The 17,953-nt window shown below is 36.9% G+C and overlaps 1 protein-coding gene across 1 annotated transcript; it reads left to right on the top strand.

Moving 5' to 3' along the window:
* The first annotated feature begins 1,602 nt into the window (after positions 1-1,602).
* Positions 1,603-3,351, top strand: LOC149217230 (protein LATERAL BRANCHING OXIDOREDUCTASE 1-like). The gene is made up of 4 exons (XM_089390164.1): positions 1,603-1,875; positions 1,962-2,209; positions 2,666-2,990; positions 3,079-3,351. The coding sequence occupies exons 1-4, from the start codon at positions 1,603-1,605 to the stop codon at positions 3,349-3,351; spliced, it is 1,119 nt and encodes a 372-aa protein (XP_089246290.1).
* The last annotated feature ends 14,602 nt before the right edge of the window (positions 3,352-17,953 follow it).

Below are 17,953 nucleotides of genomic sequence, written 5' to 3' on the forward strand. Positions count from 1 at the left end.
CAATCCACCTAAGGAAAAATAAGATAAAATGAAAGACTTAACCAATTTACAATAAAGGAAAACAAATATGCATCTACGTATGTGAAGTTCATATGCTTTTCCCTGTGTTTCTTTTTTTATAAATTTGAAGAATTTGATGGTAAAATGATTTTTTATTATGCATCTTGTATACTTTTATATGGAATGTCAATGAATGAGAAATTAAACAAATTAACATTTAATTTGTGGAACTTTTTCTATTGATTTACTTAATTTCTAAACAATATAAATACACATTTTTGTAGTATATACTTTTCTTATTTATAAGTAAATATATTATTTTATTTCAAAAATTGCTTATTATTAAGATTAACAATTTTATTTTCTTCAATAACTTCATATATATATATTGTTGTAAGTTTGGTATTAGTGAGCTTAGATCATGATTATGTCCCAGATTAATATCTAAATAAAAAAAATAATTGATAGAATGAGTTAACATCTAAAAGTACTTTGCCAACCTATAAAAAACTATTTATCCAAAACATAATGGACTAGTATTTAAAAATATAAATTAGATACATTTTTACAAAATTAGTTTTTTTGAAAAAACAGCATAATACGCATTTTTACGTGGCACTTTTCATGAAAACACAGTTTTTTAACTGAGTGTTTCCACCACTTATGTATGAACACTTTGATAGCATGAACATCACAGTCGACAAAATCATTCAACTTATTTAAAGCAAGACATCCTTCCGACAATTTCAGCGAAGCGACATTTCACGTTCCAAGAAAAATATTTATGTTAAAACTCAATGAAAGGTGCAACGACACTTCCGAATTTTTAATTATCGAAAATAACGAAACCAAACTGCACGCAAGAATGGCTCGGAAATTTATGGAAATTTTGGTTATATTTAGAGAAAATTCAGCAAAGATTTTTGTAAATCTAAGATATAATTGTTAAACTTCAAAATTTTAGGTGTTCTAAGATATAATTGTTAAACTTCAAAATTTTAGGTGTGCTAAACGTTTTTGATGGTGATGAATCTATTTCCACCATAAAAACACGATTCAAATACTGCCTTTACAAAATTTTTTGAAATTTTTTACCTAATTCCGACCACTTTTGGTCTTCCCGGCAATTGCTCGGCCTCAGCAGACGACTCCACAAATTTGTACTTCGAACAGACAATGAGATCAAATACAGTATAGTTATGCGTCAGCCAGATTTTTCGCGGAGCCCGAGGCGCTGACACTTTTGCATAAAGTGAGTTGTGCCGGTAAAGTTAGGGAAAAACAAAATCAAGAACAACTCTTCAGGGTGTCGAAAATGCAAATTAACCAATAAAGATTTAGACTTTGATAAGAAATGGATCACACGATTCCGATTTAAAAAAGTTAAACTGCGCCCTTTCGTTTCATGAACTGCATATTCCTGTTACATACAGTGATTCGCGATGGCCTTCCGCATGGAACAAGGCTTGGTTTAACAGAAGTTACTTCCATCTATAAATACTTCTGATGGTTTCCTGGTTCTATCAATGTTATTTTCAGCCTGGGTGCATTATATTTGTCATCGATTTCGCCTGAACTTTCTTGCAGAGCAAGGTTGGAAGAATGGCTTCAATTGATGAGAGCAATAGGAGCATTCCCAACTGGGGTAAATCTGTTGTTATAGTCGAGAGCGTTCAAGAACTTGCAAAAAAACAGCAGGGAACAATACCAGAAAGATATATCAGAAGAGGCGAAGCAATACCAACACCAACGACAGTGTCTGATCATCAGTTTAACATTCCGATCATTGACATGGCCAAGATTTCAGCAGGAATGTACAGAGAACAAGAGATTACGAAACTTGCCCGGGCTTGTGAAGAATGGGGTTTCTTCCAGGTATATTTCGTTAGTTTTTGCTATATAGTCAGTCGACAGATTTGGAAAAAACAAAAAAGTTACATGTTTTAATGGGTTTTCCGTAGGTTGTGAATCACGGTGTCCCGAACTCGTTACTCGATGCTGTTAGGAGAGCTGGAAGGGAGTTTTTCCAGCTTCCATTGGAGGAGAAACAGAAGTATGCTGTTAATCCAAGAGATCTTCAGGGCTACGGCAAGACATTCGTCGTGTCTGAACGACAGAAGCTGGATTGGGGTGACTCGTTGGGTTTGATAATGTTTCCTTCTGGTTATAGAGATTTAAATCTTTGGCCAGTCGAACCTGCGGATTTCAGGTATACGCAGGTGCCAAGGTGGTTCATAGGTGAAGCTTTCAAACTTCAAAGATTTTTGTGGACTTTTGTGATTGATACCGATTTCGATAAAAAGTTTGTGATTAATCATATCATAAATTATGTTGATGCTAATATTAAGAGAGATTAAAGGTCAATTATTTTATCTCTATTATGAAACTGAAATTGTTATGAAACTGAATTTGAACAGACAGTAAAATTCAAAAATCAATTATTTGACGTCCCTCTTATCCATGTCTTAACCATCAAATTATATCTTAACCATCAAATTTCAAAACATTCTCAGAATCTGCCATGCAATGCAATGCAATAAACATGAAGATAAAGATACATGTTATGCCCTTACTGGTCTAGACATAGTCTTGTGTTTGTAACATATATATATGATGAAGCGAGGGCTTATTACTGTTCTACTGAATGTATCGTGTGTTTTTGCAGAGAAATCATGGATACATACAATAGTGAAATTAGATCACTTGCTGTAAAGCTGTTGAGTTTAATTGCCCAGACGTTAGAGTTGGATCCTGACTTCTTTGATAAGAAGTTTGGAAATCCATACCAAAAAATGAGGATAAATTACTATCCCCCATGCCCCCGACCAGATCTTGTTTTCGGTCTGAGCCCACACGCAGACATGACTGGCATTACTCTCTTACTTCAGGATGAAGAAGTAGTAGGACTAAATATCCACAAGGATGACGAATGGATAGCTGTGCAACCAATTCCTTATGCTCTGGTTATTAACATCGGAAATTTAGTAGAGGTAAATTCACGATCCTTAAACGTTAATCACCCTAATATCCTCTCTTTGATGAAACGTTTTAGTCAATACCATGCAGCTGGTTTTTCAGGTTATGACAAATGGGAGATACAAGAGCGTAGAACATCGAGCATTGACAAACAGTTGCAGGGATAGGCTGTCCATTGGGGTTTTTTATGCTCCTGGATTGGATGCAGAAATCGGTCCTGCGGTGGAACTCATTGATCAAACTCATGATCGTTGTTTGTTCAGGAATTTTATTCATGAAGATTATATTCGATACTATTACTCCCGCTCAGTGGAGGGGAAGCACTCATTGTACGAGTATGCCGGTATCCAAACATCACAACAACAAACAGAATAGTTAAGTAGCATTTCCTTAAATCTGTTGTAAGTAATATACTACTGCTACCATTCACTGGTTCGCATAGAGATTTGAATTGTGATTTCAGTGTTCTATGTCATTATAGTTGAATAAAATAATTAAAGTGGACCTTCGGTGTAATCTGGTTAAGGTGTTGCTGTCTTGGTTACATCTTTGAAATTACTATTTACTTTTTCCTTATCTGCTTGAGTCCCTCCATCCCTCCTGCTTGTATCCCAGACAAGCTTGGTACTGTAATCGTTATAAATAAAATTAGTAAGGGTTATAAATTTGTGGTGACTTCCATTTCGTTTTAAGTTTTATGCTATTTTATAAAGTGTATGAGGCTTTGCCATTGCTAACAGAATATGAGGATGAAAAATGAAGGCAATGTACTAATTTTTAATTTAGTATATTAAATTTAAATAATATAATAACATAATATATGTCTATTATGTCTATGTATAGACCAAGCAACGCTAAAATAAATATATCTAAGTATTTTAACTTTATAATAATATCCAAGTATAGTTTATGCTTATAATGTATTAGCTTCATGATATAATGACATAATACGTAACTATAATGTATTCAACGCAAAATGAACCTGAATTTGACATTAAAAATTATATGAAAAAATAAATTTCGTTTCAGTTACCAGTAGTTATACCTATCTTGAAAGTAGGCACTCCATCATCTGCGTGTCACTATCTTACTTCATTAATATGATTACACAAAAAACCAACAAAATAATGCAGGGTGGAACGCCGCTGCAGTATGGGATATATAAGATACAACACATTTTGATGAATATCCTTCAAATTTATGAATAAATTTAAAGAAAAGTTTCACTTTTTTTACAAACAAACAAAAAAGGAAAGTTAGGCGTAATATCAAATTCCCAGCTTTTGTTAATATCTTGCGTAGCGTCTCTATTTTTAATTGTTTTAAGCTGGAAATGTTTTGTATGTTGATGGCTTGAAGCATAATCTACTAAGTGTCAGTCAGATGTGCGATTAAGGAACAAAGGTAATATTTCGATCAAATGGATGTAGTGTTCGTGATCTTGATATAGGAAAAACAGTGATCAAAGGCAGAAGAACTCCAAATAATCTATACATATTTGAAGAACGACAACAACAATGCTATTTGAGCAAGGATGATGAATATTGGTTATGGCACCAGAGGTTGGGGCATCTAAGCTTTTCACAAATAAGGAAAGCATGCAAATACCAGGCAGTTCATGGTCTTCCAGATATCAAAATTCCAGACAACACCATACGAAAATCATGTGAGTTTGGTAAGCAAACCAGAACTAATTTCCCTGAGAAGGAAGGATCAGCCAGCAGGCCTCTTGAACTAGTCCATACGGTTGTATGTGGTCCATTTAGGACAAGGTCACCTTGAGGAGAAGAATACTTTATATTATTCATTGACGACTTCTCCAGGATGGTTTGGTTGGGACTTATGAAACATAAGGACGAAGCATTCGAAAAATTCAAATCTTTCAAAGCGTTGGCTGAAAACGAATGAGATCACAAAATTAAGTGCCTCAGGTCCGACAGAGGTGGGGAGTTTACCTCAAATGAATTTTTCGATTTCTGTGAAGAACATGGAATAAGAAGGGAATTCTCTATAGCTAGGACTCCTTAGCAAAATGGAGTGGTGGAAAGAATGAACAGAACGGTCCAAAAAATGGCTCGTGCTATACTTGATGAGTCTGGGACTCTTGCAACCTTCTGGGGTGAAGCTGCATTTGCTGCAGTTATTATTCTCAACAAAACAAATGTTAGAGTGAACAACACTCAAACTGCTCATGAGCTTTGGTATGGTGAGACTCCTTCGGTAAAGCATTTCAAAATTTTTGGGAGCAAATGCTATATTAAGAATACTGATGAATAGCTTGGAAAACTTGAACCTAGAGCAGATGAAGGCATTCTCCTTGGTTATTCTCCCCACAACAAAGCATATAAGTGTTACAATAAAAGACTTGGAAGAATTGTTGACAGCATTGATGTAGTGGTTGATGAAAAAGGATACATCCCTAGGCAAGTAAATCATGAAAATATCGAAGAGGATGAAGACTACTCTCCAAATCAGACAGATGATGAAGAAGAACCTCAAGAGGCATATAAGGAGCAAATAAGGACAGAAGAGAAGACTCCATCCAGGTATGTTTAGAAGAATCATCCAGAATCTCATATTTTGGGGCAGAAAGAAATAGGTGTACAAACAAGAAGAACAATTGCAGAAGCCTCAAGCTATTTGGCATTACTCTCCTCCACTGAACCACAAAATGTAAGAGAGGCATGCAAAGATGAATGTTGGGTCAAGGCGATGGATGAAGAACTTGAGCAGATCGAAAAGAACAACACTTGGGAGTTGGTTCCTAGACCAAAATATAAGAATGTCATAGGGACAAAATGGATCTTCAAAAATAAGTTGAATGAAAATGGGGAAGTAATTAGAAACAAGGCCAGACTTGTGTGTAAAGGGTATGCTCAACAAGAAGGAATAGACTTTGAAGAAACTTTTGCTCCCGTTGCTAGACTTGAGGCCATCCGAATGTTCCTTGCTCTCTCAAGCTTTCAGAAGTTCAAAGTTTTTCAAATGGGCATGAAATCAGCCTTTCTGAATGGAGACTTAGAAGAAGAAGTGTACATTGAGCAATCAGATGGTTTCATTCTTGGGAATGATCCAAATCTTGTATGCAAACTAAAAGAGGCTCTCTATGGTCTTAAACAGGCTCCAAGGGCTTGGTACTATCGTTTGGACAAATATCTTCATTAACAAGGATTTTCAAAAGGATCAGCAGATAGCAATCTCTATATAAAAATTGAAAATGACAAATTTCTAATACTTGTTGTGTATGTAGATGATATTATCTTTGGAAGCAATGAAGAAGCTATGAGTCAAAGCTTTGCCTTGGTGATGCAGAAAGAATTCGAAATGTCCTTGCTTGGAGAACTGACATACTTTCTTGGATTGCAAATCCAACAAAATGAAGGCAGTATCTTCTTGTCTCAAACCAAGTACCTCAAGCAGATTCTGAAGAAGTATGGCATGGAAGATTCGAAACCAGTATGTACCCCCATGGTTACAGGATGCAGCCTCAGTGCAAATGATGAATCAACAGGAGTGCATCAACTAACCTATAGATCTATGATTGGAAGTCTACTTTATTTGACAGGTACCCGACCAGACATCATGCATGCGGTAGGAATAGTTGGAAGATTTCAGGAAAATCCAAAGGAAACTCATCTTCAGGCAGTGAAGAGAATTTTCAAGTATCTTCAAGGAACTCAAAACTATGGCTTATGGTATCCTAGAGATATAGATCTCACTCTTCATGCTTATACAGATGCAGATTGGGCTGGAAGCGTGGATGACAAGAAGAGCACAAGTGGTGGTGCATTCTTTATGGGTTCCAGATTAGTATCTTGGTTCAGCAAGAAACAGAGTTCGATTGCTTTATCTATAGTTGAAGCAGAATATGTGGCTGCTGCATCTTGTTGCACTCAACTTCTTTGGATGATGCAAACCTTGCAGGACTTTCAAATCACTTGTACACCACCTATCTCCATCTTATCTGATAATACAAGTGCAATCATCATTTCAAAGAACCCAGTCATGCATTCTGTTATCACTTAGAATCTTAAAAAAAAAAAAATTTGCATGTAATCCTTTGTCCTAGTTCAATGTCAAAAGTCTGTGGCAAATTATTTTCATTGTATGTTTCTTACTTAGGGTTGGAGCTTTAAAGGTGTTTGATTTAAATTATACTCGAATCCTATTGGTGCTCCTCCACCATCATGGTCTCATAAGTCATGTCTTGTCTTATCCTTGTCACCGATTCTTTTCATGATTTCGCAGCGTAATCTCATATTGGCCAGTTTCGCAACGTAATCATTGTTTAGCCATTCCGCAGCGCGTCATCATTAAGCCGTTTCGCAGCGCATTATTAGAATTCAAAACTAACCGCGCTGCGAAATCGCGGATTCGTGCATTTCGCAGCGAATCTTTCCCAAAGTGTCAAGTCTGTTAATGAGTCACCAATTCTGTCCTCTCATGTCAGTTTGTGTACCTCCTGTAGCATGTCTAAACGCTCATTAGTCACTACTCCACCAATAGATTTGTTGAAATGCACAGAAATATCATTCCAATAGATTTTACCGTGCATGGATCTTTATGATGATCGTAAGCGATGCATAAGTGACAAGCTTGTATGATGATGTATTTGAGTTTTCAAGCGAGGCTGTTTTCAAGCGAGCCTGATTACAAGCGAGGCCGAGTTAAAGAGAACTGAACCGCCATTTCAACTGAAACTGTTGGTCATTGTGTGTGTGAAGATTTCAAAAGCAAAATGGAGAGGAAACAACACAGATCTGGAAAATGCCAGAGGACCGAACCTGAAGGTTTGGACATAGCATTGAGAGATGAAGGCGTGAAGAAAGCATTCAAAGATGCCGGGTGCTGGAACTTTTGTAAAAATCTGCAAGGAGGACATGCGCAGGTAACCAAAGAGTTCGCTTTAAACTTCACCGGTTTAAATTCAAAAATAGCTATGTTGGAAGTTCAAGTGTCTCCGGAGGCAATAGCTGCTGTAACAGAGATCCCAAGAGGGCGGCAAGAATGGTTTAAGAATTTTAAGTTTGATATGAATCCATGCAAAGAGTTTTTAAAAGAGGCATATGTGAATGAAGACCTAACAAAAGCAGTGCCCATAAACTATGTCAAGGAGCATTATGCCCTTCTTCTCACCTGTATTCAGAAATAATTGACCTGTGAAGGAAGATACAATAAGGTCTACTCTTATCACTTCAAGCTGCTTTTACATTTCACTGGGAAAGCTTCCATAGACATTCCTTTTTACTTATTTCGTAGTTTGAGTAAAATGTGTGATAAGGTGCAGCTGAGGAAAGAGGATTGTGAAACCTTTTTGTTTCACCATGGTTTGGTTAAATTGTTAGTTTTAGATGGCCTCCAGAAGATAGGCGAAGACTGGAATTCGTTCATCTTCATGGCTGGTTTCTAAAACAAAACTGGCCTTACTCCACAACCAGTTAAAGAACAACCAGTCAAAGAACTCACGATAGCTAAGCTTCAAAAAGAGGCAAGAGATAAAAAGCAAGCCAAGTCACAGCTAAGAAAACCAGTGAAGCCACTGATCATTAGAGAACAACCTCAGCAATCAACAAAAGAAGAAGCTCAGCATAAGAGGACTGTACCTAAAGCAAGTAGATCTGAAACAGTGTCAAGAGTAAGGACAAGAAGCCAAGTAAGTAAAGAAAAAGGTAAAGCCTTAGCTGTTGAAGAAAGCCCAGTATCGAAGGCAAGCCTGAATGATTTATTGGAGGCCATTGAGTTTGAGCAAATTGAACCAGTGCATATTGATTTGACACAGTCATCACCAGAAAGTACCAAGAAGTCTAAGGCCTCAAAAAGGCTAAAGTTTGATGAGCTAGGTGAAGAATTCATTTTCAAACCTAGAAGACCTATTACAAGGAAGCAAGTAGAGGAAGCCGAGGAATTGCCCAGAACAGAGGAGGCAGAGAAAATTAAGCAAAAAGACACAAATAGAACAGTCATCATATCTCAAGGAGGTAATATTATAGCTATAAGGAACCAGTTAGAAGCAGCTAAACATGAGATTGCTAAGGTGAAGAATGCCACTAGGGAGTCTGCAGTCAGGTATGCAAATTATCGTAAAGCTATATGGAAAGGAAGTGAAAACCTAGTAAACCAGTTGGATTCAGTAGCCGATGTTTACACATGGACAGTTCCAGCAATCAAAGAGGCCAAATTCATCAGAAAGATAAATATGCATCTAAGTGCTGAAAATAAAGCTATGAGGAAGAAAGTTGAAGATTTGAAGGCACAGCTAGGCCAGTTAGCTGCTAAATGAAGTTGCTGTTCAAAGAAAGGTTTTGTTCCAAATTTTTTCAAATTTTACTTAGTTTTATTGTTTTGAGGACATGTAGATCCCTTCTATATGTATCAAAGATCAAAAGGAGTTTTGGCAATCAAACGTCTAGGCGGTAAATACCTCAGGGCAAAGACAAGTTGTTTAAACAATTCAGCAGTTTCGTAGCGGTGTTTTCAACGCAAACAAACAATTTGGTAATATGTGCGGAAATTTTCAAAAGGAAACACCTGAAGGATATGTAAGAGACCAAATGAAGCCATCATAACCATTCAGATCAAGACAGCTGTACCTTTAAAAGGTGGAATGCTTTAACTCAAGTTTAAAGTTTCTGTTATAAAGCCACTTTATTACCGGTCATAGGATATTGAATGAGTTGAATACAAGGAATTTTGGCTTGCACACTTGGCCATCGATGAAGCCTCCAACACATCAGGAACATGATGGTGTTCTATATTTTTGGGTTATTAAAAGGGTTAAAAAACATGCTGCTGTATTTTCGAAGTTATGGAGGACTGGAACCGAAAAGCAAGGGATATCATCTAACAATCACTGAGCAGTTAAAGCATCCAGCATCCGAGGCCAACATGGAGAATTAAATACTCTTCTCAGCCATCTCATCCAAACTGAAAGGAGACCACGTGTCAAAGAACAAGAAGGAATCATTCTACGAAGAAGATAGAGTTAGAGTCATAGTCAAATTAGAACTCTTTAGAACTCCAGTTAGCACTAATTGTATTTAATAGTTTGTTGCAAAGCAGATAGGTGTCATAAAAAGTAGTTGTTGAATTCCCCTCATGCTGGAGGAGGAATCTCGAATTAGGTAGAATAAGAATTCTATATATAGCTAAGACAGTGATGTAATGAGGGTTGGATATTTTATAAAACAGAGGACTGTTTTGGCTTATGTAAAAAGCAGAGTTCAGTAATATAAATGACTGTTTTACTTCTCAGGATTAATAAGGGATTTTCTTGTTCAGAATGTGTGATGGTATATTTTCTTTAGTGTTCTTTTACAGTTGTACAAATGCATAATCACTCAGAATTCATTGATCATGCTCTGACTTCCTGTATGTCTTTGTAAACTGTGGTTTTATATAAGTGGTATTCTGAACATCCAAATGCTAAATGCCCTGACTTCTATGTAAGGCATCATCATTGTTTGCTGTAGTATGTTTGACTCCATAGGCCCAATGGAAACTTATGTAATGTTTGTCCAACCTTCATTATTTGTCAATGTTATTCACAAGAGTTAGCCATCTTATTAATAGTCAAAATCAATAATCCTTTGAGAGAGCCCTCTCAGGCTAATGAGGCTAAGCCTTAGTCAAAATATTGGTGTGAAATAGTTACTTGAAGTTTTCCTGGGTTGCAGCCTTCCAGGGCTTGATTTTGAGATAACATTTTAGACCTCCACAATCCCCTTTATGAAACTCATCAATTACTTTATCAGCTTCTTCTTCAATGAGACAATTTAATAATATCCCTCCTGCATCCTTCCAAAACAGATTTTGGTCATATACAAAATATCTGAGAGATTTCAACTTGGTAAACCGAGCTTTGGACTTTGAAAGGTTATCAGGAGCTCTATTATGCTGCAAAACAAATGCTATATCCTTATACCATTCAGAGATCAGGAATTTTTCATTTATCTGGACCAACTCTTCTTCATTTTCAGAAATTTCTGAGATTTCTGTGCTTAAATTAATATCAATACAGTCCAGATTTGACTGAGTCACCAATTTGGCTAAGCCTTGACCCTTTACCAACTTGGTGGGTTTGATCTCAATATCATATTCCAACAACTTTGCTATCCACTTCCCCCTTTTTCCATCTGGATCAGCTTGTGTAAGAATGTCTTTTATAACAGTATTTGGCACGTATGCAACAATGTGAGAGTGCAAAACATAAATTCTGAAATCCTTAACGGCTTTCACCAATGCATAAGCCTGTTTCTCTAAGATATTATATTTCAATTCAGCATTAGCCAATGTCTTGCTAAAAAAGGAAATGGACTATTCAGTACCTTGACTTCCTTTTTGCAATAAAACTCCAACAATTGTGTCTTCAGAAGCAAATGTGAAGATCAGAAATTCCTTGGTAAAATCCGGGCTAATGAGGACTGGTGCTTGAGTGAGTGCTTTCTTGATCTCTTCAAATGATTTCTTTGCTTCAGCTGTCCATTTAAAATCTGCTCCTTTCCTTAACATCTTTGTTATGTTCTTGACCACTTCAGCAAAGTTAGGAATGAATCTTCTAACAAAGTTAACTTTTCCAAGAAAGGATTGAATCTCCTTCTTACTCCTTGGTAAATCTAACTTTTGAATTGCACTAACTCTATTAGGATCAATCCTAATTCCCTTTTCAGAAATAATATGTCCAAGCAGTTTGCCAGAAGTTAAAGCAAAAATACTTTTGGTTGGGTTTAGAGAAATACCAAACCTCCTACATTTCAGTAGGACCCTTTCAAGGTGCTTTAAGTGGTCTTCTTCCTTTTTTGAGAAAACTGTGATATCATCAAGATAAACCACCACTGATTTGTCCTTTTCTTCAGCAAAAGCAATGTCCATTGCTCTCTGGAAAGTTGCTCCAGCATTCATGAGGCCAAAGGGCATTTTTGCATACATGAATGTTCCCCAAGGTGTAGTGAAAGTTGTCTTCTCCTGATCATCTGGGTGAACAAGAATCTGATTGTACCCTGAGAAGCCATCAAGCATAGACATCCTTTGTGAACCAACAATGTTTTGCAAAATGAAATCCATTTTGGGAAGAGGGTAATTATCCTTCAATGAAGTTTTGTTTAAGTTCCTGAAGTCTATACAAATTCTGATCTCCCCATTCTTTTTCCTAACTGGTACCAAGTTAGCAAGCCAATTTGAGAATCTGATTGGAACAATAATTTTGGCATCAAAAAGCTTTTTCACCTCTTTTTCAATCAGTGGCATTAGAAGAGGATTAATCCTCCTTAATTTCTGCTTAAAAGGCTTCTCATTTTGCTTAATTGGGATGGTATGTTGTATGATTGAAGAATCATACTGTTTCAAATCAGCATAGCTCCATGAAAAAACATCAATGAATTTTTTCATCATTTCAACATATTTAGTCTTCATATCAGCTGAAAGGAACTTTGAAATCTTGACTATTTTAGGCACTACTGAGTCACCTAAATTACAACTTTCCACTTCCTCCTCATTAGCTTGCAGTCTTGGTGCTTTGAACACATCATTTTGATCAAATAATTTCTCCAATGGTGAGGCCTTTAGGAATTAAATTATTTTGTAACTGTAAGACTTCAGAACCTTCCTTTGATTCTACTAACATGTTCTGCTGATCTATTTGATTGTGCTCAAACTCTTCTTTTAATTCAATGAAATTTCTTACCTGCTGGTCATCCTCAAAAACTTGCCAATTTATGATATTATCTGGTATGACTGGTCTATGGCGAACCTCCACCTCATAACTATCAGAAGAGTGCTTAGGAATGACAAATAAACTGGCTGAAACAGCAAGAGAATCTGCAATAGAATTTTGGTCTCTAGTTTTGATGCTAAAAGAGTAAGTCTGAAATTTTTCTAACATCTCCAACACTAAATTTCTATATGCTCTCATTCTTGCATCCTTGGTTTGATATGCACCCTCTATTTGTTTAATTACCAATTCAGAATCTCCACAAACAACAATGTTTTTGGCTTTCAACTTTATCAAGGCTTCCAGACCTAAAACTAGAGATTCGTACTCAGCCATGTTGTTGGTACAATCAAAATTTAATTTGTATGAGAGAAACTTACTTTCTTCAGTTGGACTAGTGATCCAAATGCCAGCTCCTGCCCCTTCTTTTCCTGCTGATCCATCAAAGTACAATGACCAACAGCCCATGATATCCTTTTCATCTCCTTGTTGTCCTTCATGACTTTGATTTTCTGCAGGTTTATCTTCTAATTCTCTCCCAACTGATTCATTGAAAAGGATAGCTGAACCAAGACCAGTATCACATGAGTAAATAGGAAAATTCTGAGGCTTTTCTTTGCTGCTCACCATGTAGGCCATCCTTGTTTCACGGTACAACCTCCTTTTCTCACCAAACACTGGAATAGTAGCATATGTAAGATCCATCTGCATTGTGCCCTTGATTTTGGCTGCCCATGACCTTGAAAGAAGCATTCCAAATTTAGGTGGAATGTCTGCAACAACAATGTCCATAACAGTGGTTTTTGCTGGAATTTGTGTAAGACCCACAACAACATCTTTTATCAAACCAATGCAGTGAACTCTCTTTGAATCAAAGGAGAATAAATCCTTATATGGCCTAGTAATCTCTAACCCCAGTCTTTCCATAATTACCTTAGGCATAAGATTATGTGATGCCCCTGAATCCAACATAGCATTATGTAAAGTCATATCATGAATATTAATGCTTATGTAAAAGGGGGGAAATTCATCATTTTGTTCATCCTCAAGTCTTGGTCCTAAACAGATAATTGGATTATCCTCTTGTACACTTAGGATATCAGCCACTCCTGGTGGAGAATTAAGCATTTCAACAATCTTGCTTCTGTATTTGTCTACCTTGAGAATTTCATTGAAAGGAACTGATATTTTAATTTTTGCAATCTCATTCTCAATGTTAAAAACAGAAGTAGACTTTTCAATTTCTTTAGAAGGAGAAGGAGTTTGAATATCCTTCTTATCAAGAGGGGAATCACCTTTACCTTCAACCACCTTTGATTTTTCCTTCTTATCCTCAACTGCCTTTGAGATATTCTTCTTGGGCTGTGCCTTGTTTGCTGTGATAGGAACATCTCTATTCCTAAGATTGTACTGCTTCTGTATCTCAAATATAGCATGCTGATAACCCTTTAAGAAATCTGAAGGCTCTTCTTCTGGTTTTATCATGTTAGACTCATCATGTTCATCCTTAGTTAAGAAAATTCCTGAATCTTCTTCATCAAAGCAATGTATAGATTCCTCAGGGACTTCAGGTTCTTCTTCTTCATCCACCAAGTTTTGTTGGAAAGGAGGTCTCATTGGAGGATCTGCCTGCTGATTTCTATTGTCTCTTGGCCTTTGCTGATTCTGAGGCCTTCTGAATTGAGGGTTCCTGAATTGAGGTTCTTGCTGTGCTTGAGGAGCAGAAGTATTCCCAAGAGCTAATCGGTCCATCAATTTCTCCATGGTTTTCATCATTGTTTCAAACTTGTCTTCTTGAGCAGAGGTAGAAGGCTTCTCTTCTTCCTTTATCTTTGTCTTTGCTATCTTTGATTTCTTAGCAGCAAGCATATTCACTTCTACCTTAATTGCATCATTTTGCATGTCAGCAAGATTGGCAGACTCTCTTTCTCTGAGTAAAAGAGAGAAATCTGAATCGAATGACTCAACATATCTCAACTGTGCCAAAGCTCCAGGAGGTTTCAAATGTGCTGGAATAGAATTATATCCTTTATTAAGCCTCTTAGAAAAATTTTCGACAGTTTCATCTGGAGCTCTTCTTAGATTATTGTATTCGGTGAGGGCTTGAACATGATTGGTTCTGTTTCCCCATTTCCTCAGAAAGCTATCTTCAAATTCAGCCCAACTACGAATGCTACCAGCCCCAAGAACTTTAAACCATTTTCTGACTTCCCCAATGAAAGTTTGAGCAAACAGTCTTAATTTTACATCTTCATCATCTACCTCTTCCCTGTCAACAAAATCATTGAACCTATCTACATGTTCCTCGGCTGTAATATCTTCATCACCTCCCCATGTTGGAATCCTGGCAGCATATTTACTAGGAAGATCATGCAAAACAGCAGGGAGAGCTAGAGGGGCATACCTAGCAGGTATGGCCATAATGAATGGAGGAGCAGTGACAACAGGTATTGTATGACCAGTGGGAGCAGATTTAGTGTGAGACAGTGTCTGAGGACTATTTGGACTAACAGAGGCAGAAGATAAAGTACTGGTATGAAAAGGGCTGTTTGGACTTTGCAAACCACTGACAAAAGAACTCCAATTGGGGAGAGGTAAACCAGTTTTAGATTTGAGCAAAACTTCAAAAGGATCAAGTTCTTTGAGCTGATTTAAGTCCTCTTCCTCTAATAGCAATTCTGAAGTAACAACCTCCCAAAACTCTTCCTTATCTTTTTGTGACACTAAAGATGAAGTATCAATGCCTCTCTTTTGTAAATCTAAAATAATTCCAATAAGCTCTTCTTCGTTTTCAGACCTCAACAATACCTCTTGAATTTTATCATCAACAATTTTATCTTCAGGACTTCTAGAAAATTCAGGAAACAAAGATTTTGAAATGTTTGAAGTACCTGGTATATCAGAAAATCTTTGTCTACTCCTTGAGATAATGTTGGGATTATCCACAGGACTAGGTGGGTTTGGGTCAGGATTACTCCTTGTATATCTTCCTCTCGAAGCCACCTTTTTAACTTTAAGATTAAATGGAGTCAACAAGGTAGAATGCAGCCTCGAAAACCTTTCTGAGCTCCTGCTACCTTCAGAAGTTCAGCTTCATAATTTCGGGAATGAGTAATCTTCAGGCTCCCGGCAGACGCACCAAAATGTTATCTCAAAATCAAGCCCTGGAAGGCTGCAACCCAGGAAGACTTCAAGTAACTATTTCACACCAATATTTTGACTAAGGCTTAGCCTCCTTAGCCTGAGAGGGCTCTCTCAAAGGATTATTGATTTTGACTATTAATAAGATGGCTAACTCTTGTGAATAACATTGACAGATAATGAAGGCTGGACAAACATTACATAAGTTTCCATTGGGCCTATGGAGTCAAACATACTACAGCAAACAATGATGATGCCTTACATAGAAGTCAGGGCATTTAGCATTTGGATGTTCAGAATACCACTTATATAAAACCACAGTTTACAAAGACATACAGGAAGTCAGAGCATGATCAATGAATTCTGAGTGATTATGCATTTGTACAACTGTAAAAGAACACTAAAGAAAATATACCATCACACATTCTGAACAAGAAAATCCCTTATGAATCCTGAGAAGTAAAACAGTCATTTATATTACTGAACTCTACTTTTTACATAAGCCAAAACAGTCCTCTATTTTATAAAATATCCAACCCTCATTACATCACTGTCTTAGCTATATATAGAATTCTTATTCTACCTAATTCGAGATTCCTCCTCCAGCATGAGGGGAATTCAACAACTACTTTTTATGACACCTATCTGCTTTGCAACAAACTATTAAATACAATTAGTGCTAACTGGAGTTCTAAAGAGTTCTAATTTGACTATGACTCTAACTCTATCTTCTTCGTAGAATGATTCCTTCTTGTTCTTTGACACGTGGTCTCCTTTCAGTTTGGCTGAGATGGCTGAGAAGAGTATTTAATTCTCCATGTTGGCCTCGGATGCTGGATGCTTTAACTGCTCAGTGATTGTTAGATGATATCCCTTGCTTTTCGGTTCCAGTCCTCCATAACTTCGAAAATACAGCAGCATGTTTTTTAACCCTTTTAATAACCCAAAAATATAGAACACCATCATGTTCCTGATGTGTTGGAGGCTTCATCGATGGCCAAGTGTGCAAGCCAAAATTCCTTGTATTCAACTCATTCAATACCCTATGACCGGTAATAAAGTGGCTTTATAACAGAAACTTTAAACTTGAGTTAAAGCATTCCACCTTTTAAAGGTACAACTGTCTTGATCTGAATGGTTGTGATGGCTTCATTTGGTCTCTTACATATCCTTCAGGTGTTTCCTTTTGAAAATTTCCGCACATATTACCAAACTGTTTGTTTGCGTTGAAAACACCACCTACAGCAGTTTCGTAGCGTGCTACGAAACTGCTGAATTGTTTAAACAGCTTGTCTTTGCCCTGAGGTATTTACCGCCTAGACGTTTGATTGCCAAAACTCCTTTTGATCTTTGATACATATAGCAGGGATCTACATGTCCTCAAAACAATAAAACTAAGCAAAATTTGACAAAATTTGGAACAAAACCTTTCTTTGAACAGCAACTTCATTTAGCAGCTAACTGGCCTAGCTGTGCCTTCAAGTCTTCAACTTTCTTCCTCATAGCTTTATTTTCAGCTCTTAGATGCATATTTATCTTTCTGATGAATTTGGCCTCTTTGATTGCTAGAACTGTCCATGTGTAAACATCGGCTACTGAATCCAACTGGTTTACTAGGTTTTCACTTCCTTTCCATACAGCTTTACGATAATTTGCATACCTGACTGCAGACTCCCTAGTGGCATTCTTCACCTTAGCAATCTCATGTTTAGCTGCTTCTAACTGGTTCCTTATAGCTATAATATTACCTCCTTGAGATATGATGACTGTTCTATTTGTGTCTTTTTGCTTAATTTTCTCTGCCTCCTCTGTTCTAGGCAATTCCTCGGCTTCCTCTACTTGCTTCCTTGTAATAGGTCTTCTGGGTTTGAAAATGAATTCTTCACCTGGCTCATCAAACTTCAGCCTTTTTGAGGCCTTAGACTTCTTGGTACTTTCTGGTGATGACTGTGTCAAATCAATATGCACTGGTTCAATTTGCTCAAACTCAATGGCCTCCAATAAATCATTCAGGCTTGCCTTAGATACTGGGCTTTCTTCAACAGCTAAGGCTTTACCTTTTTCTTTACTTACTTGGCTTCTTGTCCTTACTCTTGACACTGTTTCAGATCTACTTGCTTCAGGTACAGT

This window comes from Pinus tabuliformis, chromosome 1_1 (genome assembly GCF_031772625.1).
Source record: "Pinus tabuliformis cultivar Carrire ecotype Pingquan chromosome 1_1, CPIR1, whole genome shotgun sequence".
Lineage (NCBI taxonomy): Eukaryota > Viridiplantae > Streptophyta > Pinopsida > Pinales > Pinaceae > Pinus > Pinus tabuliformis.